This window comes from Phacochoerus africanus, chromosome 4, assembly GCF_016906955.1.
Source record: "Phacochoerus africanus isolate WHEZ1 chromosome 4, ROS_Pafr_v1, whole genome shotgun sequence".
NCBI classification, from domain to species: Eukaryota; Metazoa; Chordata; class Mammalia; order Artiodactyla; family Suidae; genus Phacochoerus; species Phacochoerus africanus.
The window spans coordinates 130,995,477-131,021,244 of NC_062547.1; the positions used below are offsets into that span (position 1 = coordinate 130,995,477).

At 37.4% G+C, this 25,768-nt stretch overlaps 1 protein-coding gene across 1 annotated transcript in view; it reads left to right on the top strand.

The window, feature by feature from the left end:
• Positions 1–25,768, top strand: part of SLC12A2 (solute carrier family 12 member 2) — a 92,118-nt gene that overhangs the window by 19,416 nt on the left and 46,934 nt on the right. Inside the window, exons 2-7 of the mRNA XM_047778545.1 lie at positions 7,991–8,110; positions 9,589–9,664; positions 9,973–10,068; positions 21,392–21,531; positions 23,348–23,458; positions 24,344–24,452. Coding sequence (XP_047634501.1) covers positions 7,991–8,110; positions 9,589–9,664; positions 9,973–10,068; positions 21,392–21,531; positions 23,348–23,458; positions 24,344–24,452 — 652 coding nt within the window. The remainder of the gene's footprint in view (positions 1–7,990; positions 8,111–9,588; positions 9,665–9,972; positions 10,069–21,391; positions 21,532–23,347; positions 23,459–24,343; positions 24,453–25,768) is intronic.

A 25,768-nucleotide genomic window follows, 5' to 3' on the forward strand; every position in this document is an offset into this window, starting at 1 on the left:
CACCATAGCCTCTAAATAAGCTTCCAAAGTGAAATAACTGGCATAACTTTATCTAGGATACAATTTCATATTTAAACGTGTTAGCTGCCTTCCCAGGTGGATTGTCTGTACACTAAAAATTCCTTCTCTTCCATACATCGTCTGGTGCAGCTGTCTGTAACACTCCTGTAGGGCCCAGAGGTTCATGCACACTGTAGACCCCAGGGGAATTCCTACAAAGCACAAAGAGATTTTTTTTTTAAAATCCCCTCTGGTGTCATACAGCATATAACCTGCTGTTGTTTTTATGAAGACTGTCAGAAACCCTTAGCATCTGTAGAATTGAAAGCCAAGGAAGGAAGGAAGAATGAAGCAAGGCAGCGTGAAAATGGCTGGGGAATTGGGACATTTGAGCAGGACATTTTCTTAAGTTGGGCCGTTTGTCTGTTGTCCCTTGCCCAAATAGATACTTAAAATAATTCACTGCGGCTCACTGTAGTGTGTGGAATTCTGCCATTTAGAAGATTCTCTGCATTGCCACACTAATAGCCCTATGATTTTGGGTAAGTTAACCTGGTAAAAGACTGTTTCCACCTTTGTTACATGGGGATTATAATACCCACCTCTCAAAGATGTGCCAGTTCAGAGAAATAGGATATGAAAACATTTAGAGAAATGTCTCACATATAGTAGGCTTTCAGTAAATGTTTGTCGTTACTCAAGGAAGCCAGACATGAGTAATGGGTAGCCAAACCTAGATTATGTACAACTGTAGTTTGTAAGAAACTCATTTTTTAATGGTAGAAAAACTATTTTGATGTATCTTGTAATATTACTTAGCACAAAAAATCCAGTGAATATCTTGATAAACTTGAATTGGTTTGGATTCTATGCCAGGGTTCACTTTACCCCAAGTAGGCAATACCAAATTACTGCCTAAACTACAAGTCAGTTCTGTATAGGGAGCTATACTCAACCTTTTGTAATAACCTTTAAGGGAAAAGAATATGGAAAAAAAAAATATATATATATGTGTGTGTATATAGACTGGAATTACTTTGCTGCACACCTGGAACTAACACAGCATGATAAAACAACTATACTTCAATTAAAAACAAGTCATGGGAAGAGTTCCTCCTCTGGTGCAAGGGGATCAGTGGCGTCTCTGGAGCACTGGGACACAGGTAGGACCCCTGGCCTGGCACAGTGGGTTAAGGATCTGGCTTTGCTGCAACTGGGTCCCAGATCTGATCCCTGGCCTGGGAACTCCACATGCCACGAGGTGGCCAAAAAAGAAAAAAAAAAAAAGTCATGGGAAAAAATTTTATCCTTTTCCCCTGTTAAATTTTCCAAGTGTGAGTGAGTCTAGTTATAGGAAACAGTAAGAGAATTGCTCAGAAACAGATGGAAATCAAGTATATTTAACGGCTCAGGCATCTTGTTACACTGCTAAATAGGCCTTTTTTCGTCTTGTTTTTCATTTAGTGTTAATGGAAGAATTTGGAACTTCTGGAAGGCATTATTGTTTCAGTTGTATTTATGTGTGGTGACCTTTAATGTTGGACTTGTGACCTTTTTGGTAGTTGTAGTTGCCAGAATTTTCTAGCATTTAGATGATGTGGTCTGCCGGAATAATTTGAAATTGGATAATTTAAATGAAGGTCAACATTTTCATATATTTAAAATTTTCCCTGTTACCTACCATAGCTACTACTCTGTACATAGCATCTTCTAATTAAGTAGTCATTAAATGCATTAAAACTTTTATAGCTGTATATTCCCCCCACCCAATTCTTACCCTGTTCATATTGGGTTTTTTTTCTATCACTTAGGATTATTTGGTAAGGTTGATTTACTGTGTAAAAAGTAATATCAGTTGTGATTGGGATCCAAATTTTATTTCATACCTCACAATGCTGGGATGCAGTGTAATTCCCTAGTCTTCGTTTGGCGGGATGAAAGATTGGCAGCAAGAAAATGATTAGGCGGTGCATGTAACTGTCTTACTTTGTCCTACCTTTCTTCCTTTTCAGCTTTCTTCCTCTTCAATAAATAATCTTAGCTTTGGTTTTTTACGTAAACAAATACCTTATCTTACACAATCCCCACTCTAACTGTGTAAGTTAGCGTATCAGTTTTATAACCACTTTCTAGTTGCAGAGGTGATGCTAATAGAAAATTTCATTCCTCCTGATAAATGAACCTTTACACTGAACCATAGGTTCACAGTGGGTCCCTAAAACATGATCAGGATTCAGTGCTGTATATATATATCAGTGATGCTGTGTGGGGCCAAGAGGAAGACCCCTCACTCCAGGAGGAGTTATAGGATGCCAGCTGGCTTTGGTCCTCTGTGTGCTGTGGTGGGTTTGAGCTTCCCGACAGGTGCCACAGGGCAGCGTTGACTGCGCACTGAGAGCATGTGCAGCCCCAGGGAGACTGCTGCCTTTGTTGTTTTAGGGTCAACTCAGTGTGTAATCTTGTTCTTGTTGAAAAGTGGCCAGGCATTGAAAAGCCAGGCCACCTAAGAATAAGTTCCCTACTAATCCCTTTGAAATGTTTAACCGTGAGTCACACTCTCGTATTTCTAACATGGCACTGAAACTTAAATTGCAGTTAAATAATTACAATCAAGTTGTATCAGCAGGCCTGAGAGTCAGGCGCTAGAAGCCTCAACTGCTTTCTGTGGCTGCTTTATTACAAATTGATCTTTATTTACTGGGCCTTGAGACTCCAAGGGGATGGTACTGGTGGGCGGGGATTGTTATTTCCATTTTACAGTTAGGAAACTGATTGTCCCAGAGAGGCTGTGACTTGAAAAGAAGGGTATTGTTTAAAAGCATCCAACTTTTTTTTTTTTTTTTGTCTTTTTGCCTTTTCTAGGGCCACTCCTATGGCATATGGAGGTTTCCAGGCTAGGGGTCTAATCAGCGCTGTAGCTGCCAGCCTATGCCAGAGCCACAGCAAGGCGGGATCCGAGCCGCATCTGCGACCTACACCACAGCTCACGGCAATGCAGGATCCTTAACCCACCGAGCGAGGCCAGGGATCAAACCCGTAACCTCATGGTTCCTAGTCGGATTCGTTAACCACTGCGCCACGACGGGAGCTCCCCAACATCTTTTTTGATTGGATTACACATTGAATTTAGTGGAGGCTACTTTAGCGGAAAATGCCCCAGATTTAAGATAAAAGACTTAGCTTTAATCTCTAGCTTCTCTTATAAAAATATCAAATCTGCGGGGGGTAGGGGGGCTAGAGAGTACCTAGTGTCGTGTTGGATAGAATTAATAAATATTTGTTTAATAAATGAGTAGAAGGATGTGATTGTGGCTTATGCCAGAAACTGATTTTCTCAATTGCAGAAGAATAGTAGAAGTTATTTTTAAGGGATGGGAACATTCCCCTCTTCAAAGGGTGTCCATGTTTGAGCATCCTTAAGTCTATCTGGAAACAATATTGTGGCAGCCGTGGACCTAAAGAAATCCTTTGGTACAGCTTCTCACAGTTGTTCTTTAAAGTATCAGTGAAACAAAATAAAAACCCAAACATTTTCCCCTCCTCCTAAATTTTAAAATCAAGTGTGTGGGTTACTGTCTTTTTGCCTGTGATGGCCTGAAATTGCTGAGTAAAGATACTTTTTATGAAGCTTTTACTGGTTTAACTGTAAAAACAATACATTTGTATAAAAATGAATAGATTGGTAGTAGACTTTGCCAGGCATATGTTTTACTTAGTAATTTTAACTGTATTGAGAAGTTGAACTGTCTAGACAGTCTTGATTTTTCTTTGCACAATGATAAGGAGCTTTATTCAACTTTGGAGAAAAAGTGTGATCGAAAATCATTCTGATCACTGCATGATCATCTTTCATGGGTATTAACATCCTTGTCTAGTGATGTTACAAAGACCATCTGTGCTAATTGAGGTGAATATGTTGTGGATTTAGTACCTGAGATATCTGAAGAAAGAGAATTATTATGACATTTTAATGTAATGTGTATTGAAAGCAATCACCAGTGAGAAATGCATTGCTGTGCAGGTGATGAGAATGTATCCAGAAGACAATCCTATATCCTAGGTTACAGAGCTAGTGAAAGCAGAGTTAAGGTTTTTAATTGCAATTAGAAAAAAATAGGTTAAGTATTTTTTCCTAAAGCTTTAAGTTTTTTATATATATTTTTTTTCTTTCTTTTTCTTTCCTTTCTTTTACTTTTTTCTTTTTCTTTATTTTTTTGGCTGCAGCATGCAATGGCTTGATGTGGGATCTCAGTTCTCAGACTAGGGATTGAACCCTGGGTAGCAGTGGTGAAAGACTGAGTCCTAACCACTAGGCTGCAAGGGAAGTCCCAAAAGCTTTATTTTTGTCTATTATTTTTAAAGGAAATCTGGTTTCATCCTAGGTTGTCTCTAAAATACTGAAGGAAATTCTGGTGTTAGAGAAGAAACAGTAGCTTCATTTTATAGGAATTTTTTTACTGGGAAAAAAAACCCCATTAAGCCAGATCAGTGTATTTCGGTAGCATTTTCCTGTAGGTCAAGTGGAATATGAAGTTTGACTTTGATATGTAAAAGATAACTTAATCAGCAATTAAAAGACTAATTTTTGGATTTTGGAAACTACAAACTTTGTAAATTTTTAGGATGTGCATTGAAGATTAAAATACATTTACATTTTAGAGGTTTTTAATCATTAGGAGTTTACTGTCTTTTAACTTTTTTGATATTTAAGTGTTCACTGAAGACTTCAGGAATTAAAAACTAATCTAAAAAGGAGAAATTATTTCCCTCTTCTTTTCATTTAAAGGGAAATAGTTGTTGGTAGTACATTGACAGTTCCTTTTTCTTATTTGGTAGGAACTGGAAGAGTAAATATAATAAAATATCCGAGTGACAATATCAATAGCTTTACAGAGGGTTGAAATTCAGAGGGGAGGTTTGATATGAACATGAATGTGAGTCATCACTTAGGTTTTTTTCACATATAGATGGTGTTTAAAGCTGTATAGGTCTGGTGAGATGACCATAGCAAGAAAATAAAGAGTGAGAAAAAGAGATGGTCTCAGACCAAGTGTTGAAGGGACTTTCAACTTAATTGTGGAGTAGAAGAGGCTAAGGAGAGTGTGATATTTCAAAGAAAGTTTCAAGAAAGAGGGAGTGGTCAACAGCATCATAAGCTGTTCCAAAAAGTCCACTGAGAGGGGGACTTAACATACCTTAGGTTTGGTAGCAGAGACATCTTTGGATGTCTTAATAAAACTCTTTCAGGTGTTGTGGCATGGTGAAGGCAGGTTGGCGTGCATTGAGGAACGTGCGTAGTATTTTAGCAAGTTTGGAGTGGGGGTGTGTGGTGTGCAGTAGAAAGATAACCATGGTTAGAGGAGAAAGAATGATCAAGTTAGGGTAAAAATTTGAACATGCAAGGGAGAGTATCCACAATGTAAACGTTCTCCTTTTCTCTATACCCTGCAAAGAAGTAATGACTGTGGGGACTGGAGTTGCCTTTCTTTCTTGTATTTTCTGTTACTCTCAGGAAAATGTTCAACTCCTCATGCTTTCTCTCTCCAAGTTTCTCTTTTCATTCTTTTTCTGTAGCTTCACCCACTAGCTCTTTATCCCTGGCCCCTCTCCTGAGTACCAATCGTGATTTTTTTTTTAACTGTGTGATAGAACTCTTTATTTTTTCTCATGGCTCCCACATTCAGCATGTCCACCTGATGCAATCATTTTCCTTTTCGGACTGACACAGTTTACTAGTATCTTTTTCTTTCACTAAGAGATGTTTCCAGTTACTTCCTGGGTCTTCCATTGTTTCCTCTGTCTCTTCCTCTCCTCCCCACTGTGTCCTCACTCCCAGCCTCCATAAGTCCCTGCTTTGTAGACTCAGATTCGAATTGCTACTTTTTGGAAAAGTATTTCCCTAAACCTAAATCAGTTTGGTCCACCTCAGTGTAGTGTTAGCCATAAAATTTCTTTCTTCTTTCTTTCCTCACTTCTTCCCTCCCATAATTCCTCCCAAACCCATCATTTCTGTGAAAAGGGTAGATTGAAGATTTTATTTATGTACCTTTCTATTAGCGTAATTTATAGTTCATGATTGTATATGTGAAATTTTCCTGATGATAAGATTTTTATACAGTTTTTGTGTGTGTGTGTGTGTAGACAAAATGCTGTGCTCAACAATTTCCTTATTTTTCCGAAACTAAAGTACTTGTAAAACCAAAATGTGTACTCTACTTTGGCTTCCTGTTATTTTAGGAAATTAATTATAAATCAAATTTCATTATACTTTAATCTATGGATTGAAATATAATAAATACTCATTTGATTTTACTTCTTGAGTTGTATTTTAGAGGTTAGTAACACTTAAAAATAGAGCTATCAGAACATGGTAAGTTAAACTTTTGTTTGGATCCATCTTTATTTTAAATACTACTTCATACATGCAAGGAAATCTTTGGTGGCTTTTGTTTTTGTTTTTTAAAGAGGATCGTTTAATTTAATTTTTGGAAATAGACCCCAGAGCAGATTATCTATCATTCTGATTCACAAGGAGAGAATCTTGGTGCTAAGGGTTAAACATCAAAGCGGCCCATCAGGGAGTTGGTGAAGGATCTTTGTTTTTTGAATAAAGTTGTTCATAGTTTAGTGGAAACTAGCATAATTACTGCTAGATCCTGAACTTTGAGGTGGAATTCTGATGGACACCCACAGCAAAAATTTTAAGATGCCTGCGTGCTTCTGAATTATTAAAAAGACACCCACATCAATACTTAGTCTTAGAGAAAGTGGCCTGTTAAGTACACACATCTTTAGTTTTCTTTCTCTTGTGTATTACTACAAGCATTTTCTTATACTACTTGGAGGTTATATAATAACTTTAAAGTATTTTATAAATGAACTGAAGAGCACCAAATAGCCTAGAATGAAAACCAAGGAACTCCTGTTTTAAAGTTAATTGAATTAATAGGTACACATTTTTGTTCTGGCTTTATATGAATAACTGAATAGTTGAATCATCAATTCCCACGAGGAGTCTTTTTTCAGGGCAAGGTTGGGGGCCTCATCACTGATGTCCTATTGTCAGTGGAGGTAAAACCAAGGTGAGGTGCTGAGCTACCTGGGCCCCTGACTGCATTTTTCTGATTCCTGCATATTTCTAACAAGTTAATGGGTAAGATTCTAGATCTAGAATGTTTTCTGTCTCCCAACACCCCTCTAGCCTTCATGACCTGTTTAATGCACTACAACTGGCTTGAAAAGTTGTGGTGTCCCTTGAACATGTTGGGATTGAACAAAAGTTAAGAACCATAGAGAGAGGGAAGGAAAGAATGTAAAGAAAAAAACCCTGAATCAGATGTGAGACATAAAAGCCTTAGAAACAAACACTAGTTGTGAAAATACATTGTGTCACCCAGTTCATGTCTGAATCTGAGAAAAATGAGAAAGGAAAGAATGAAGATGCTGCATAACTGAATGCAGAGAAAGAGCGAAACAGAGTTAGGAGTGAATCTTAGAGATCTTTGGGAGTCCTGCTTTCAGTGTCTATAAAGGGGGAACTTCATGGGTGGTGCAGAGGTGTTTTCCGTTGTTAACACTGAGATTTGAGACGTGGGAAGGGTGCCAAGCAGGCAATATGCAGTTGTGCCTGGAGCGACAGGGTCTGCGTTGCCCAGCCTGGCTAGCCTGTACTTAGCAAGTGTATATCCTTTGCGTTCTTCAGAGACCACCAAAGTGTCATCAGAATTTGAAATAATTAAAATGAGTTTGCTCTCATGATAAAATTTTAATTTTTAAAACTCTCAGCAATTAAAGTTTTCTTCCACTTTATTGCTTTGCATTTTCCTCAGGTGAAATATTCAGAGATATTCAGAAATGCTTGATTCCTAGAAATCAGTTCAGTGTCCTGAAGTGTCATCGTTAAGTGTATTTATTTGATGTTTGTTTTGGTCAGGTGATTTTAAATTTTAAGTAATTCTCAGGCATAATTTACATTTTCTTTTACAACCAGGAACCTTTCGAAGATGGCTTTGCAAATGGAGAAGAAAGTACACCAACCCGAGAGGCAGTGGTCACATACACTGCGGAAAGTAAAGGAGTTGTGAAATTTGGCTGGATCAAGGGCGTACTAGTATGTATCTATAGACTTAATTTTAGAATTATGCATTTCTATTTATTATCATATCTTCCCAATAGTCTCAATTTTCAAGAGAATGCCTCCTCTTTTTTTTAATTTTTATTTTTTTTGTCTTTTTAGGGCCACACTTACGGAATATGGAAGTTTTCAGGCTAGGGGTCTAATCAGATCTATAGCTGCTGGCCTACACCACAGCCAGAGCAATGCAGGATCCGAGCTGCATCTGTGATCTACACCACAGCTCACAGCAATGCTGGATCCTTAACCAACTGAGCGAGGCCAGGGATTGAACCCACAACCTCGTGGTTCCTAGTTGGATTCGTTTCCACTGAGCCACAATGGAAACTCCCATGAATGCCTCTTCTTTTTTAAACTGTTTTATCTATTATGGAGGAACAAATTAATAACTTGTACCTCCTTTCCTTTTAGATAGTACATTCAGGAAAATAAATATGATTTATTTATTAATTGAATTGAATTATACTTGATTACTCTAAATTGTATTTTATAACTTCTGAATCTTACATATGGTCACATTTCAGTAATTAAGTATGAAGCTTTTAAATTGATGGGGTAAACAAAATCAAGAAAGCTGGGCTTGTGCTAAAGCTGAAATATGCCTGCTTCCTTTCCTGCCGCCTTATTATCTTAACAAGAACTGTATACAAGTGAACAAGCAACAGAATAAAGGAGAAATATTTAAAGTGTTGAGATTGCCTCAGTAGACAGGTTTAGGTGATTAAGGTGGAGATTTACTTTCTTCTGTGTTTAAATACGCACTAAGGCTCCGACTAGAGCAGACACTGAGACTTTGGAAGCACTAAAAATTAGAGATGTATTGACATTTAGGGGAGAAGTAGAGGGAAAATCCCAGGTCTATTAGTATTTTTATTTCCTAATCAATAGAGTGCTTTTTAAGCTCTGTGTTGTATTGTGTGTCTCTTTTCAGATTTTAGTATTTTAGCAGACTTGTATTCTGTGTATGAACCTAATAAATAAAAGTAAAAACAAATTGGAGATAATGTCTTACAAAGAGCTGTAGCTTTTTGAAAGATGTGTGAGCAAATGGCATGTTTGTTGACAGATATTCTATAATTACATTTCCAGAAATCATAAATAAAAGAATAAGTAAAAATTAAGCTTACTTGCATTGATAAGGGGGCCATAAAGTACTTTTTTTTTAGAGCTGAAGTCATAAAATATTCTTGTTCGTTTACTTTTGCTGCTTCAGATAATTGTGAATGGGGCCGTGTGTGTAGATAAAGTATATACACACACAGTCACATACTAGGTTATACCTAAATTAGCTCACATTTAAGCTCTCATCAAGCTCTTAAAAACTGCTAAAGGGTGGGATAAGAGTTAAATTTGAAACAATTTTTCATAGTTATCCTACTATTGGGTAGTTTAACATTTATTGTATATTGTGTTTAGTTACTTTTCAGCTGTGACTTGGCCTCTTTCTTTCCTAGGTACGTTGTATGTTAAACATTTGGGGAGTGATGCTTTTTATTAGATTGTCATGGATTGTGGGTCAAGCAGGAATAGGTAAGTGAAGTTATATACTGCTTAATTCAACAGAATGAATAGACAGAGTAGCTGTGTGCATGAGTAGGCTCTGAACCTCATAAAATTCGAGCAATTGGAATCACTCTAAGCTGTCTTCTCCTTTGTATCAAACTGTTGTCTTAATGTCGCTCTTTTCATAATTCTGATTTGATCTAAAGTGGGGGTAAAAAGAAGATAATTTATAAGTTATACTGTAAATTCATTATACTTCAGCTCCCCATTCTAGATGTGACAGGTTGAAATGAGAGTGTAAATGTTCTCAAGTCTTTTTTCTTTTTTCCCTAAAGGTCTGTCAGTCCTTGTAATAATAATGGCCACTGTTGTGACAACTATCACAGGATTGTCTACTTCAGCAATAGCTACAAATGGATTTGTACGAGGAGGTAAGTTAAGTCTTTTTACGTCATCGTCACTGTGTTACTGATACTAAATAAACTGAGATTTAAATCTCTTAATTATTTTCTACCTTTATAACGCAACGTATCAGGTCTACATAGGCAAGAAAATTGCTGTTGAGCACTTTTTTGGATGTAAAATTTTGTACTGATCTATACACAAACATGTAGTGAGAATAGGCTCCCGGCTGGGTTTCTTCTCCCCCGAGCTGCCCCTTGTTACCTCCTCCTGGGTGGTGTCAGCCCTTGGAAATGTGGTGTTCATCCTGCATTTGGTCAGCGTTGTATTGTTACAGCCTCATCTTTCCCACTGAGGGAAACCTAGGCAGACTTTTTTCTTCGTGACTGATTGCTGGTGTGCGTTACAGCAGGGACTCTGAATCCTTACTCTCAGCTCTTGCTCTCATATGGGTGCCCTGAGGCCTCTTTTATTGGAATCCACAAGATCTGTCTTGTGAGACTTTACTCTTCCCACGGAGAATACCCAGGATGCTAGGAGAAAAGCCTTGGGAACCCTGAGAACAAGAAGAAAACAAATCCATTTTCTAAACCCAAACCCATCATTCAGCTGGAGTGAGGGGGAGATCCCGAGAGAAAGAGAAAATATATCCCACCTCCTGTAAATTCATCGTAGGAGAACAACTGAGAAAAGAATCAGGCTGTTTCATCTGCCCCTACTATTTTGCAAACTGTATTTTACACTATATATGTACAATTTCTGCTTTTTCTGCTTTAGTATTTGGAGAAGGAGAGAACCAGATTGAGCTTTTCACTTTTCCCCATTTGTCTTTGTATTTCTCCTATACCAGAGGATTCAGATCCCTATGGTCCTAAGGGAAGCTGATAGCTCACATTAGTACAGTTATGACTTTGCTGCACGTGCATCACTGTTGGCAGAAGCTTTGTGTGTGCTTGAATCTGGATTGAGCAGATTGCAGCCTAAGATGTGGATATGTCCAACAGTTAATCAGTCAATTCCGAGAGGTTCTTGGTTTCCTGTGCACTGGGTGCCCCATGCTTCATTTCATTCTTCTACTATTGGGGGATGGAAATGAAAGGAGAAATGGAATGGGGTGTTAAGTATTTGAGAGAATCAGCAGATCATCATAGAATTTCTCCTTATCTTCAGCTCCTTGAATCTAGGTTGAGAACCTCAAGGGGAGTGGGGCAGGAACCCACTGTCAGCACAAACCACAGTCTGTTCTCCATGCGAATTGAAACTTACAGGACGTATAGTTGTTCCTGCATTGTGGCTATTGCGTTTCAGTACTAGCAGTAATTTACACATATATTAACAAATACTTGGAGACTTGTATGTTGTCTTCTGTCCTGGGATACCAAGGAAGTAAGAGAATGTAGAACATGTGAAGATGTGTCCCTGCAAAGTACCATATGTTGCAGTTTTGCCTAAGTTCCCTCAGGATGGTAGTTCACAAAGTAAGAACCTATAAGGAAAGAACCACTGGATTGTACAATTTGGAATTCTTCTATTACTACATATTCATAAATGAGAAAGTAAATATGTCTGCTGAAATTGTGAAACCTATAGAAAAGGAGGAAGCCATTAAATTAAAGAAAGGACCAAATACTTTGAAGCTTTGTTAGAAGGCATTCATTTTTCACCTATATCAGGTGGTGATATTAGAAGCCTGGCTGATCCTTCATAGAATGTAAATGAACTGTATCTTCTGAAATGAAATTTCCTAGAGAGTCTTTCAATGAATGTAACCCCTTCTGTTGGCTGTATGTCTGATTTGTGGACTTGGAGAGCCCTAACAGGATTTAGGTTTTTTTGGATTTAGGTTAGAATCTTGGCTTCTTGTACAAACAGTGTTTCCACATGGGAGAAAATAGATATAGGTGTAAAACCAGTGGGATCGCGCTTTATTCTGTATTCATGATTTTAAATGAAAAGTATCACTATGACCCATACACATTTTATCCCCAAAGTATATATTTCTTAGTTCTGTCCACAAAAAATCACCTGAACAAATGATCAACCCAGTATCAGTGAGCTCTCCTAGCAGCCACATTGTGTATTTCCATTCAAAGGAACCAGAGAATCTTGGAAAAGTTACTCATTCCAGATCTGGGCAGGAAATGTATAAGAGAAACCTAGACATCTTTTCACATTAGAAAATAAAAAAGGTAACAAAGGATACTTGTTTCATGTCAAAATGATCCAGGAGCCAACTTGAAGAAGCTAATACTGACTTAAGTTTGGATAGTTTGAACAGCTGTACTGTTACTAATAATAACTAATTTAAATGAAAACAAGATACACAATAAAATCCCTAGGTTCACAGATGTCACACAAAAAAGTCTTCGTTTTCACCCTTGAAGAATGCTAGAGAATTAACTTATTTCAAAATTTGATAAATACAGGTGAAGAATCTAGTGTGTATCAAGTTTTCTGAATGAGAATTTCCTCACCTGAACTCAGTGTAACCAAGAAATTGCTAGGAGAGTTATCATTTAGGTAATTATTCTACAAAATAGGTGAAGAAGAGAAGAGACTTAGAATATTACAACTTTTTTAACCCTTTACCTAATGAGAGTACCTGTGAAGTTTTATTTGCCAGCCAATTGAATCTGAATTACATTATGCCTAGAGCTCCAGGTAGGAAGCATAGAATATGTAGGGGAGAGAGGAACTTACTAAATGCCACCATAGGATGACAGCAGCAAATATCAGAATGGGAATCTCTCTGGAACAAGGAATCCTTGTTCAATAAAATTTTCCAGGAGCAAAACCACAGGGAGTTATAGTTTAAAATGAACTTTAAGAGACTCAACATACAGATGGCATTTATTTGCTGTTCTTAATACATCTTTTGCTCTCTTACTGATATGAGACCAAGGGTGCTCGGACTGGATGCCCTCCAGCCAACCAACTTGATTTGACTTCCTTCCTTGAAAAATCAAGCTACGTACGGGAAGAGCAATAGAGCTAAAACTATCCAGAGGATCAGGGTGCAAAAGCTTCCATAGGAGAAATGGAGGGATACTAAGGGAATAGTAATGTTTGGAGAACCATCTTAATTTCTGTGGCCAGGAAGTTGATTACTAAGGGAGTTAATTAATAGGGAAATATTTCACCCAAAACATTGCTGAAAGGTTGTGGTTGTTCTTTTTAATAATTTAAGTCTGAAGAGCCCTTGAATACATAGTTTTTAATATAAAGAACTAGTTCCCTTGTGGCTCAGCGGTAACGAACCCAACTAGTACCCATGAGGACTACCTTTATCCCCCCCCACCGTCCCCTTGTAGGTAGTTACTTGTTCCAGCTATCTGTTCCATGTTGGATTATTTTTGGTAACATAGTTGAAAAGCCAGTTTTCCATGAATTACCTGCATTATATGCTGTTGCATTGTTTGTTTATTCTCTTATACCAATTATTCTAACACTGTCCTATTTTGATTGCTTAGCTTTCTAAGTCCTAAGTCTTTCAACTTTTTTCTTTCTCAGAATTGTTTTGGCTCTTCTAGGTTCTTTGTATTTCCATATAAGTTTTTTTTTTTTTTTGTATGTCCATATAAGTTTTTGAATATACAATATCAATTTCTACAAAAACAAAATAAAACAAAAATCCTTGCTGGGGCTTTGGGATTTCACACTTAAAGTATCTTTTTGGGAAGAGTGGTCATGTTAACAATATTGAATCTTTTGGTCTGTAAACATGGTATGTCTCTTCATTTATTTAGGTCTTTTGTTTCTCTCAGTAGTGTTGTATATATTCTGTTATAGAGGTCTTGCATGTTTTGTTACATTTATTCCTTTTTTAAATTTACTTTTTATTTTTTATTTTATTTTATTTCATTTTTGTCTTTTTGTCTTTTCTAGGGCCTCACCCGAGGCATATATAGGTTCCCAGGCTAGAGGTCCAATCGGAGCTGTAGCCGCCAGCCCACGCCAGAGCCACAGCAACATGGGATCCGAGCGGCGTCTGCAACCTACACCACAGCTCATGGCAATCCTTAACCCACTGAGCAAGGCCAGGGACCGAACCCACAACCTCATGGTTCCTAGTGGGATTCGTTAACCACCAAGCCACGACGGGAACTCCTAAATTTACTCCTAAGTCATGTTTTCTTCTTGTAAATGGAATTTGTAAATTTCATTTTCTGTTGTTGATTGTGTATAGAAATACGATATATGTCTTGGCTCGCTATTCTGTGACCTTGCTAAACATAAACAGTCATGTCATCTATGAATAGAGATGGTTTACACTCTTCCTTTCTAGTTGTAAGGATTTTCCTCTCCCTGACTTTCTCTCCCTCGTCCTCTCTTTTTCCAATCCCTTGAATTAGCTAGGATGTCCAGTGCCCTGGAGAATAGAATCAATGAGAATAAACATCCTTGCCTTGTTCCCCATTTTAGGGAGAATGAGTTCAATATATCGCTATTAAGATGTTAATAGTTTTGAAAGATGGCATCTGTCAGATTCTTTTTCTTAATGGCTGAGAATATCATGAATGGATGTTGAATTTTGTCAAGCTTTTTTAATCTGTTGAAATGGGTATATGGGTTTCTCCTCTTGTTTTGTTATTAGCACACGTTATATGGTATTTTGAATCGTAACCTAGCATTTGTAGCATGAACCCTACAAATATCAGAGATATATTTGGCCGAAGATATTATTATACTTTCTGCTACTGTTTACTTACCAGCCTTTTGGTAAGGATTTTTGAGTCTATGATCACTAGGAATATTTGTCTGAAATTTTCTTTTGTGTGTGTGTATATGGTGCTTTTCTTTTTCTTTTTTTCTTTTTTTTTTTTTTTGTCTTTCTAGGGCTGCACCTGTGGCATATGGAGGTTCCCAGGTGAGGGGTCCAATTGGAGCTGTAGCCGCTGGCCTACGTCAGAGCCACAGCAATAAAGGATCTGAGCTGTGTCTGCAACCTACACCACAGCTCACGGCAACGCCGGATCCTTAACCCATTGAGTGAGGCCAGGGATCTAACCCACATCCTCATAAATGCTAGTCAGGTTCATTAACTGCTGAGCCATGATGGGAACTCCTTTTTTTTTTTTTAAATAATAATCTTTGTCAGGTTTTGGTCTTAGAGTTTTTGCTCAGCTCATAAGGGGTCTTGGCCAGTATTCCTTTTTCTTCAGTTTTCTGAAATAACTTGTGTAAAACTAATCTTTTTCCTTCCTCATTAGTGAAGCTCTCTGGGCCTATGGTTTTGTGTGTGTGTGTGTATTACAAGTTTAATTTGTTTCACATCTATGGGGTTATTTCAGTTTCCTATTCTTGTCATAGTTCTGTCAGGTTTTTCAAGGAGTCTGTCCATTTCTTCTAAGTTGCAAAATTATTTAATATATTACTTTTTTAACCTTTTAATGACTGGGATTTATAGTGATGTATCCCTCCTTTTATTCCTAATTTGGTTAATTTGTATTTTCTTTCTTTTTCTGTTTTATTCTTGTCTAGCTCACTGTTTATCAGTTTTATTAGTGTTTTTAAAAACAACTTTTGGCCATGTTGATTTTTCCTTAGTGTATTCTGAATCAGTCATTTTTACTCTTAATTTTTTCTACTCTAGATCTTACTTTTTTCTACTTTTTTTAAGAAAGAAGCTTAAAATAATTGATTTCGTTATTTTTTAATGTAAGCATTTAAAACTGAATTTCCTTGTAATTCCTGCTTTAGATATATCCCACTAATGTTGATATGTTCTGTTTTCATTATCATTCAATTCAAAACACTTTTTTTTTTTTTTTTTGGCTACTGCTAGAGCATGTGGAAGTTCCCAGGCCTGGGATCAGACCTGAGCCACAGCAGTGACAATGCCAAATCCTTAACCACTAGGCCACTGGGGAATGCCTCAGAATACTTTTTTAGTGTCCCTTGTGGTTTATTCTTTTGCCAGTGTGTTGTATAATTTATAAATGCTTCGGGGAAGTCCATATATTTAATTTAACACTGCTGTGGTCAGTGCTACTCAGTGTTTCATTTCAGTTCTTTGAAATTTATAGAGATTTATTTTATGGTCAATAATCATGGCTCTTGATTAACCTAGTCAGGATTTTGGTTAGTGATTTGAAATCTAATGAGAGCTACAGGGACATATATCCCCAAATAGATGTGTAATAGTAGTGGAACCCAGTGTATGTAGTATTGGTTTTACTTAGCATTGCTGGTGTCTGACTTATTTATGTCTCCTACACTCAGGAGGTATGGAATTTTATGGCCGAATTCTGAGATTCTACAAGGATATTTCTTCCGTGGTGTTTACCTGAGCAGTAGATTTTTTTTCTCTTATAGAAAATAGTTTTCTTTTTTTCTGGTGTAAACTTTTAATTGATCATAAATTTTTATCATACTCTTCAGCTCTTTTAGTGATAAATAAAGGCTGATTTAATCATACAGACTGTACTGAGTAAGGCCTTAAGTCAGAGAGACCTGAGTTTAAGCCTAGTTCTTCTCTTAGTACTTGCCTGACCTAATTTTCACATATGAAAATGGGAATGGTAGTAGTACAGTTGACCCTTGAACAATGCAGAGGCTGGGGTGCTGACCCCGGTGCAGTCAAAAAAATACATGTAACTTGAGTCCCGAAAAACTTAACTCAGCCTGATGTTGACCAGAAGCCTTGCAGATAACATAAACTGTTGATTAACGCATATTTTGTATGTTATATGTATGTTATACTGTATTTTTTTTTCTTTTTTTTTTTTTCCCACTGTACAGCAAGGGGGTCAGGTTATCCTTACATGTATACATTACAGTTACATTTTTTCCCCCACCCTTTCTTCTGTTGCAACATGAGTATCTAGACAAAGTTCTCAATGCTATTCAGCAGGATCTCCTTGTAAATCTATTCTAAGTTGTGTCTGATAAGCCCAAGCTCCCGATCCCTCCCACTCCCTCCCCCTCCCCCTCCCATCAGGCAGCCACAAGTCTCTTCTTTAAGTCCATGATTTTCTTTTCTGAGGAAAGGTTCATTTGTGCTGGATATTAGATTCCAGTTATAAGTGATATCATATGGTATTTGTCTTTGTCTTTCTGGCTCATTTCACTCAGTATGAGATTCTCTAGTTCCATCCATGTTGCTGCAAATGGCATTATGTCATTCTCTTTTATGGCTGAGTAGTATTCCATTGTGTATATAGACCACTTCTTCCGAATCCAATCCTCTGTCGATGGACATTTGGGTTGTTTCCATGTCTTGGCTATTGTGAATAGTGCTGCAATGAACATGTGGGTGCACGTGTCTCTTTTAAGTAGAGTTTTGTCCAGATAGATGCCCAAGAGTGGGAGAGTGGGATTGCGGGGTCATATGGAAGTTCTATGTATAGATTTCTAAGGTATCTCCAAACTGTTCTCCATAGTGGCTGTACCAGTTGACATTCCCACCAACAGTGCAGGAGGGTTCCCTTTTCTCCACAGCCCCTCCAGCACTTGTTCTTTGTGGATTTATTAATGATGGCCATTCTGACTGGTGTGAGGTGATATCTCATGGTAGTTTTGATTTGCATTTCTCTTATAATCAGTGATGTTGAGCTATACTGTATTCTTATAGCAAAGTAAGCTAAAGAAACGAAAATGTTACTAGGAAAATTTTAGGAAAGAAAATACATTTACAGTAGCACGATGTACTGATACTATAAGTTGCATCATCCTTTTACAAGGTGAATCTTCTGTCAGTACTCACATTAGTGTTGTCTTATATGATACAAAACACTGTATATGTTATACATTCTATTAACACTAGAGGTAAAAAATGCAAAGATTATGTAAAAAAAGAGATTTGTATTTATTTACAGGTATAACAATTCATGCATTAATAGCAAAGAGGTAGTAATATGATTGCTTTCTTGTAGCCCGGTATAATGGATATGATTGCTTCATTGTACCCTAGCCTATACAGTAATGAATGAATCCTCATACAGTTGTTGTGGCATACAGTATTATAGGCATATTCATGATACAGTATTAGAAACATTGTTATATTTTTTAGAAAACTACTTATATGTGTAGATAAGCCATTTCCCTAATTATGTGAAAGAGGCACATATTATACAGTAATTCTTATAAAACACTAAGAAAACACATTAATTTTATATTAAATTTCATTCACTTCATACCTATGTAAGGATAGACTAGTATCAACATTTTATACATTCATGGCATACCTAACTCATTCTTGTTTTTCATTATTTCTAGGCTATGCGATTTGTCTGTGAGTTTTTTCAAATTGTTACGTCTCCTAAAAGTTTTTCAATATATTTATTGAAAAAATCCATGTATCAGTGGATCTTTGCAGTTCAAACCCATGTTATTCAAGGGTCAGTGGTACTTGCTAGAATTAAGTTAAATGTGTAATTTTTAAGAGAATCAAGAATTTAAGATATATTTCACTTTATGCTGTCTAGTAACTATACCAGTCTTTCAGAGTAGTAGACCTTTTATACTACCTATTTTGATGCTAAGGAGAAAAAAAGGGGGGGGGGATAAAGCTGCTCTTAAAACTGGTTTCCTCTGGGACTCAGGAATGTAAGTGAGAAGAAACAGAGCAGAGCACTTTGTTTTTCATTAGGAATTCAAAGATGAGGAAGATGAGCAGATGCTTTTATATTCTTCATGTGTGACTCCTTATTCTCTTTAAAAAAATCTTTTAAAAAGTAGTAAAACTGGGTTCTATATTTTAAACTTTGGAATCCCAATTGATAGAAGATTTTGAAATAGTCCTGAGATGTCAGATATTTATCATTCCCCTCCCATTATCTTCCCCCATGTCAAATGTGTCTTTTTTTTTTTTTCCCCCCCTTTTTAGGGCTGCAGGTGTGGCATATGGAAGTTTCCAGGCTAGTGGTCAAATTGGAACTACAGCTGCCAACCTACACCACAGCCACAGCAATGAGGGCTCCAAGACATGTCTGCGACCGACACCACAGCTCACAGCAATGCTGGATCCTCAACCCACTGAGCAAGGCCAGGGATTGAACCCATGTCCTCATGGATACTAGTTGGGTGGGTTCCTTATCGCTGAGTCACGATGGGAACCCCCCAAATGCATCTTAAGATATATTTTATTTTCTTCTAGAAAGGCTTGAAATTTCATAAAATCAAAACTTTGAACACATAACAAATGAATTCCTTGCTTTTATAGGTTATGTTGGTGATATTTGTTGTTCTAAAGTTTATATTGTCAACTACTGAAACACAGGAGTGGTTGACTTACGTCATTCAGTAAGCCTTTTATTGTGACAGTTTTTTTATCTATAAAATCAGTATAGGTGTTCCCTGGTGGCCTATAAAGGATCCAGTGTTGTCACTACTGTGGCACAGGTTCAATTCCATGCCCAGGAACTTATGCATGCTGTGGGTGCAGGCAAAAATAAAAAATAAAACAAAATCGGGGTAAATAATATTGTCATTATATAAGTCAGTTAGACTTTTTAGTGTTCAAAAATATTTTGGGGAAATTTTAAAGTAATCTGATTAAAAAAGACCATTCAAAATGGTCAGGTTGCATTTTTTTCCTTATAAATATAAGATGATAAAAAGTATTATTTGGTAAAGGGAATAACTGAAGATTTTTTGATGGATAGATTTAAAGTATAGACTATGTTGAGAAATGATGAAATACAGTTTGCATATTTAGTACTTTATTAAACTATAGGTTTTTTTGGGGTTTTTTTTGTGTTTTTTGTCTTTTTAGGGCTGCACCCGTGGCATATAGAAGTTCCCAGGCTAGGGGTCCAATTGGAGCTGTAGCCGCCAACCTACTCCAGAGCCACAGCAACATGGGATCCGAGCCGCATCTGCGACCTACACCACAGCCCACGGCAACACCGGATCCTTAACCCACAGAGCAAATCCGGGGATCAAACCCGCAACCTGATGGTTCCTAGTCGAATTCACTAACCACTGAGCCACGACAGGAACTCCAAACTATATTTCTAATTGAATTTGTCTTTATTATACTGAGGACAGTACACTTCATTATATGGACTTACAAATGAAATATTTCATCAGTGTCTAGAAAAATGTATATAATGTCATGTAATTCCATTATTATGAAAATTAGTTTTTTTAAAATGATCTAGAGGCCAAAAATAAGTTCGAATTTTAATTTTAAGAGAACGCTTAGAGACTCCAGCTAAATGTGAGGTTAACTCAAAATCATAATATTGATTTACTTTTTAAGTTAGAAAAATACTTCATGATAGCTCATTTAACGTCTTTGTTTACTTGGCCATTTAAGCAGAATTTATTAGAATACAAAAACAATGTCTCTTTAGGATGCCAGTATATGCTGTTTTTTAAGTTTCTTGTGATACTTTTTTTTTTTTTGGCCTTAATATTTACATTACCAGCCAATTACCACACTAATTAAAGTAATTGAAATCATGTCATTGTGACTTCATTTTTATTTTTTTTTGTCTTTTCTAAGGCCGCACCCGCGGTATATGGAGGTTCCCAGGCTAGGGGTCTAATTGGAGCTGTAGCCGCTGGCCTTCGCCGGAACCACAGCAACGTGGGATCCGAGCCACATCTGTTACCTACACCACAGCTCACGGCAACTCTGGATCCTTAACATACTGAGCGAGGCCAGGGATCGAACACACAACCTCATGGTTCCTAGTCAGATTCGTTAACCACTGAGCACAATGGGAACTCCATTGTGACTTTAAATGTTGCTTTGAAGGAGTTCCCGTCGTGGTGCAGTAGTTAACGAATCCGACTAGGAACCATGAGGTTGTGGGTTCGATCCCTGCCCTTGCTCAGTGGGTTAAGGATCCGGCATTGCCGTGAGCTGTGGTGTAGGTTGCAGATGCGGCTCGGATCCCGCGTTGCTGCTGTGGCTCTGGCGTAGGCCGGCGGCTACAGCTCTGATTCGACCCCTAACCTGGGAACCTCCATATGCCGCAGAAGTGGCCCAAAGAAATGGCAAAAAAAAAAATAAAAAATAAAAAAAATAAATGTTGCTTTGAGATTTAAAATATTACTGAGAAAATCACTGGGAAATGATCTTGGTGTCTCTGAATATGAGGAGGAGGCTGTTACCCATTTCAATCTAAGCTTTAGATCAGAAAGTGGGGATTTAAATAGCAGGATGGCTCTATATTTTTCATGAGGAGGATTCTCTGGATGTTGAGAACTGTTAATGAATAAAGTGAGGTGTGAAGAATTCTTTCTGGGTGTTTCTTCCTGAAAATACGCCCACCCACTTGCCTGTTAGTTTAACTGCTGTGTTCACTGGAGGGATGTGCTTTATGAACTCTTGTGTAATTACAGTAATTGTTTGACATTTAAAATCCTAACATGAGCACTTTTTTTTTTCCTTTTCTTTAGGAGGAGCATATTATTTAATATCCAGAAGTCTAGGGCCAGAATTTGGTGGTGCAATTGGCCTGATCTTTGCTTTTGCCAATGCTGTTGCAGTTGCTATGTACGTGGTTGGATTTGCAGAAACTGTGGTGGAGTTGCTTAAGGTAATTCACTTTTTCTTTTAGCTGTTTGTTTCCCAAACATTTATTGGGAGTTTATGTGTCAGTCATCATATAGGATGCTAGGAAAGCGGCAAGAAACAACAAAACTCGCCCTTGGAGAAATTTAGTATGGGAGATAGACCAAAAAAATTCATTATAGAATGTTAGAAATGGGGTTGCTTAGTTATCTTCTAGGAATGGGGTTGGCAGAGGAGTATCAAAGCAAGGTTTTCCAAGGAAGGAAGATTGGAAGTTAGGCAGATAGGAGAGGTGGAGTGTGGTATGAGGGGAATAGGAAATAAAAGGGAACAAAGGATAGTGTATATTAAAAAAAAAAAACAAACCTGGAACTATTTCATTATGGCTGGAGCATAAAGTGGCAAGAGATTTAAGATGAGAGAGAGAAAGAAAGAAAGATCCTGTCAGAAAGGGTCTTTTTTGTTATTAAACTTGGACCCTATCTTAACTGGAGTTGGGATCCCTAACAGGCAGATGTGGGGCCTAAAGAAATTTAGAGAAGGGATTTGAGGTTCATTCCTCGAGATGGAAGCCACGTAAAAGGTTGTCGTTGCTCTTCTGGGAAAGGAGACCAGTGACCAGTGGGGTTGGAGAGATGTGTCTGAATTTGAGAGATTTTCTAAAAGGAAAGTAAGTGGACTTGACTAATGGGAAACTGAAGAAAGAGAAAGGAGGAGTTAGAAGGGCAGTAATACCATTTACTGAGAAAGAACGCAGAACCCTTTCGTTTTGGTTGTCTAATTTGGCATTTCTCAGTAGAGCTGGCCAGAAAGTGACCGATGATGTTGCTCTGGAGTTGAGAAGAGAACTTGTTGGAAAAGAGTAATTAGGGGAGTTCCTATTGTGGCTCAGTGGGTTAAGGACCTGACATTGTCTCAGTGAGGAGGCGGATTTGATCTCTAGCCATGCCCAGTGTGTTAAGGATCCTGTGTTGTGGCTTTGGCATAGGCCAGCAGCTGCTGATCCGATTTGACCCCTAGCCAGGAACTTCCACATGCCATGGGTGTGGCTGTAAAAAGAAGAAGAAGAAAAAAAAGAGTAATGAGTATATATGTAAAGTTGAAATAGTCCAACTGAAGTAGGATTCAGTATTATTAAATGAGAGGTACCTTGAGTGACATCTATTGTTGTTTATGTTGGGTGTACCTGCCCGACTGCAGCATGGGTTACATCAGGAACTGTAAAATTGAAAATGACGCACTTGGATTGACCTTACTCACATAGGCCAAAGGCATGAAGAAAAGGAAGTAAGCAAGCAACATTATCATTAAGAGTTCATTCCTTTGATGCTTAATTTAATATATGTTTATAATGTCATTGATACTTGGCCACAGATAATTTTGCTTACAGTATCAAACTGTGTGTGTTTTTGGACAGTTGCATGAAAGTATGTCCATCTCTTTTACATATGCAGCATAAGAGACCATTAAAAGCTTGAATTTACTAACCACAATGGATACAAATACATTTCTGCTTTTAACTAAAAAAATCCTATTAGTACTACTTAGTCATATTATGATTTTATATTTGCTTGTTAGTAATTCCTTCTTTGATTTAAACCTGTATTAAATACGGCAGCATTAATAATTTTATCTAAAGGAGACTTAACAGTATCCTTGAAGGACCCTTAATAGTAAACAATAATTCATTCCTTTTCCCTGGGTCTCCTTGTCATTCCTTAAATAGCATTTATTTAACTTCTACATGTGAGGCAGTGTGGTATTGGTAATATGTTTCAAAAAGAATTGAAGAATTTATCTGAAGTAACTAATATTGTTCATTCTGTTATTTTCTATTCTAGGAACATTCCATACTTATGATAGATGAAATCAATGATATCCGAATTATTGGAGCCATTACGGTGGTGATCCTTTTAGGTATCTCAGTCGCTGGAATGGAGTGGGAGGCGAAAGTAAGTGATGATATTGGACCATCTGCAAATGCTGAATACGTGCTTTTAGAGCTTACATTTTAGGGCTGTTCTAAGGTATGGTAATACTTTTAGATTTTGAACGTTCCTAAGTGGCCATTTTCAAAGACATTTATGTATAAGGTTATTTTCTACTTGGCAGGGTGGAGAATATTTGGAGATAACAGTAATTTTAATACGTAATCAAAGAGTATGTAAGGAAAAATAATTTTAGGGTATGTCAGAGTCCGTAAAAATGAGTACTGTAATTTTTTTATCTGTTTTTTTTTTTTTGTCTTTTCAGAGCCGCACCCACAGCACATGGAGGTTCCCAGGCTTAGGGGTCTAATCGGAGCTGTAGCCACCAGCCTACGCCAGAGCTGCAGCACCTCGGGATCCGAGCCTCGTCTGTGACCTGCACCGCAGCTCACGGCAACACCAGATCCTTAACCCACTGAGCAAGGCCGGGGATCAAACCCACAACCTCATGGTTCCTAGTCGATTGGTTAACCACTGAGCTATGATGGGAACTCCTTTATCTGTATTTTTAAAGTTCATGGTATTTGTTAGCATGGTATTGCACATCTTGAATTTATTGCAGAAATATTTATGACATGATCCTACTTTTGCTATCCATTTTCTTCCAGTGTATTTAACATTTAAAGGTAGTTCTTTACAGATAGTTTGTTGTAAAGTAACTTCCTAGGATTAGAGGTGAAATGTTGTTTCTAACAAAATAATTGAGTACCTGTTTTGTGCTTGGTACTGCTTTAGGCCCTGGGAAAACAAGACAAATCATTTCCCTGTGGAAGTTATATTCTAGTGGAACTGAATTATTGTATAAACACAAATATATTTGATTCTGATTTTTAACGTTTAAAATTTCAGGCTCAGATTGTTCTTTTGGTGATTCTTCTACTTGCTATTGCTGATTTCGTCATAGGAACATTTATCCCCTTGGAGAGCAAGAAGCCCAAAGGTTTCTTTGGTTATAAATGTAAGTAAGAAAGATAATATCTTTTGAAGGTGCATATTATAGCATTCTAGTGTTAAATAAATTGTATACATTTTAAATAGTTTGTAATGTAATTGAGTTTGGGGTAGTGACCAACACCAAATGACAGTTGTTTTGTTTAGTTCTCTATGTTTATTGTATAATTAGAGTAAAACAAAAATCACTTTTTTTAATGTCTTTCTTTTTCATCATTAGCAACAAAATGTGATAGAATGTAGAGGAATCAGTACTACTGAGGAAAAGTGCTTTTTTTCTCTAGTCATTTGGGGAATTTGTTACTGAAATTGTAACGTTTGTTCTAACATCACTTTTTCATTCTTTTAGTTGTATTTAAACACAGCAATTTAAATGTGCCTTAAAACACAGCAATTTAAATGTGCCTTAGACTATGAGAGCAACTGGAAATAGTGTCTTGGTGTAATTGCAACATGTTTTTCTACAGTTTACGTTATTAATTGTGTGCAAATTTTCCAGTTTTCATCTTCCATAACTCTTTTCATTCTGCATCTTATTTTCACTACAGGTGGAATTTGCTTGTCCTTTATTATTTCCTACAGTGTCTTTCTGTATCTACTCCTCTCCCCATTCCCCAGCTTATCTCTGCAGGGGCGGAATGGAAGCTAAAAGGAATAGTTGCAGTAGCATTAGAGATGCTTGTCACTTAGAGTTAATAGGTCTGTCTGCCTTAAGTTGAGAAAACTCCTCGTTTTGAAGGCCTAGAAGAAAAAGCCTAGTTTCAATTCTGCTGAGTTATTTAGTCTGGGACTACTCTTACAGATTTGTGAAAAGATGCAGAATGTAAATCACTGCACTTCTTCCTTCAGAAAGTCTTACTGGAAGATAGTTGAACTCAATTGTGGAGCCTAGAGACCTCGCTGATTTACATTTTGACGTAAGCTCCTTCCTTAATCTTGTTGCCGACTGGTAACAACACACCATCGTTGGATCACATGTGTGTAGCACTGGTCTGGCCTGTTTCAGACACTGACTTGGCTGGGCAGTTTTTGGTATACATTGTTTCAAGGTTCTTACCTTAACCAAGGACACCTGCCTTGTCCCTACGCATCATGGGTTGATAGTGTGATGTCTGTTCTAGTGCTTATCCCTACTTCGAAAACCAAGCACTAAACTTCTAACCCTAATTTCCTGGGTTAGGGAAGGAGGTGTCTTTTAGGCATGCCAGAAGTGAAAGCAGCATTAGTTAAACAATTGTCTGTATGTCATGCTCTCATAAATTGTATTTGTGACATTTCTTCTAATTATGAATGATTTTTTTTAACACTATGCATTTTTTGGGG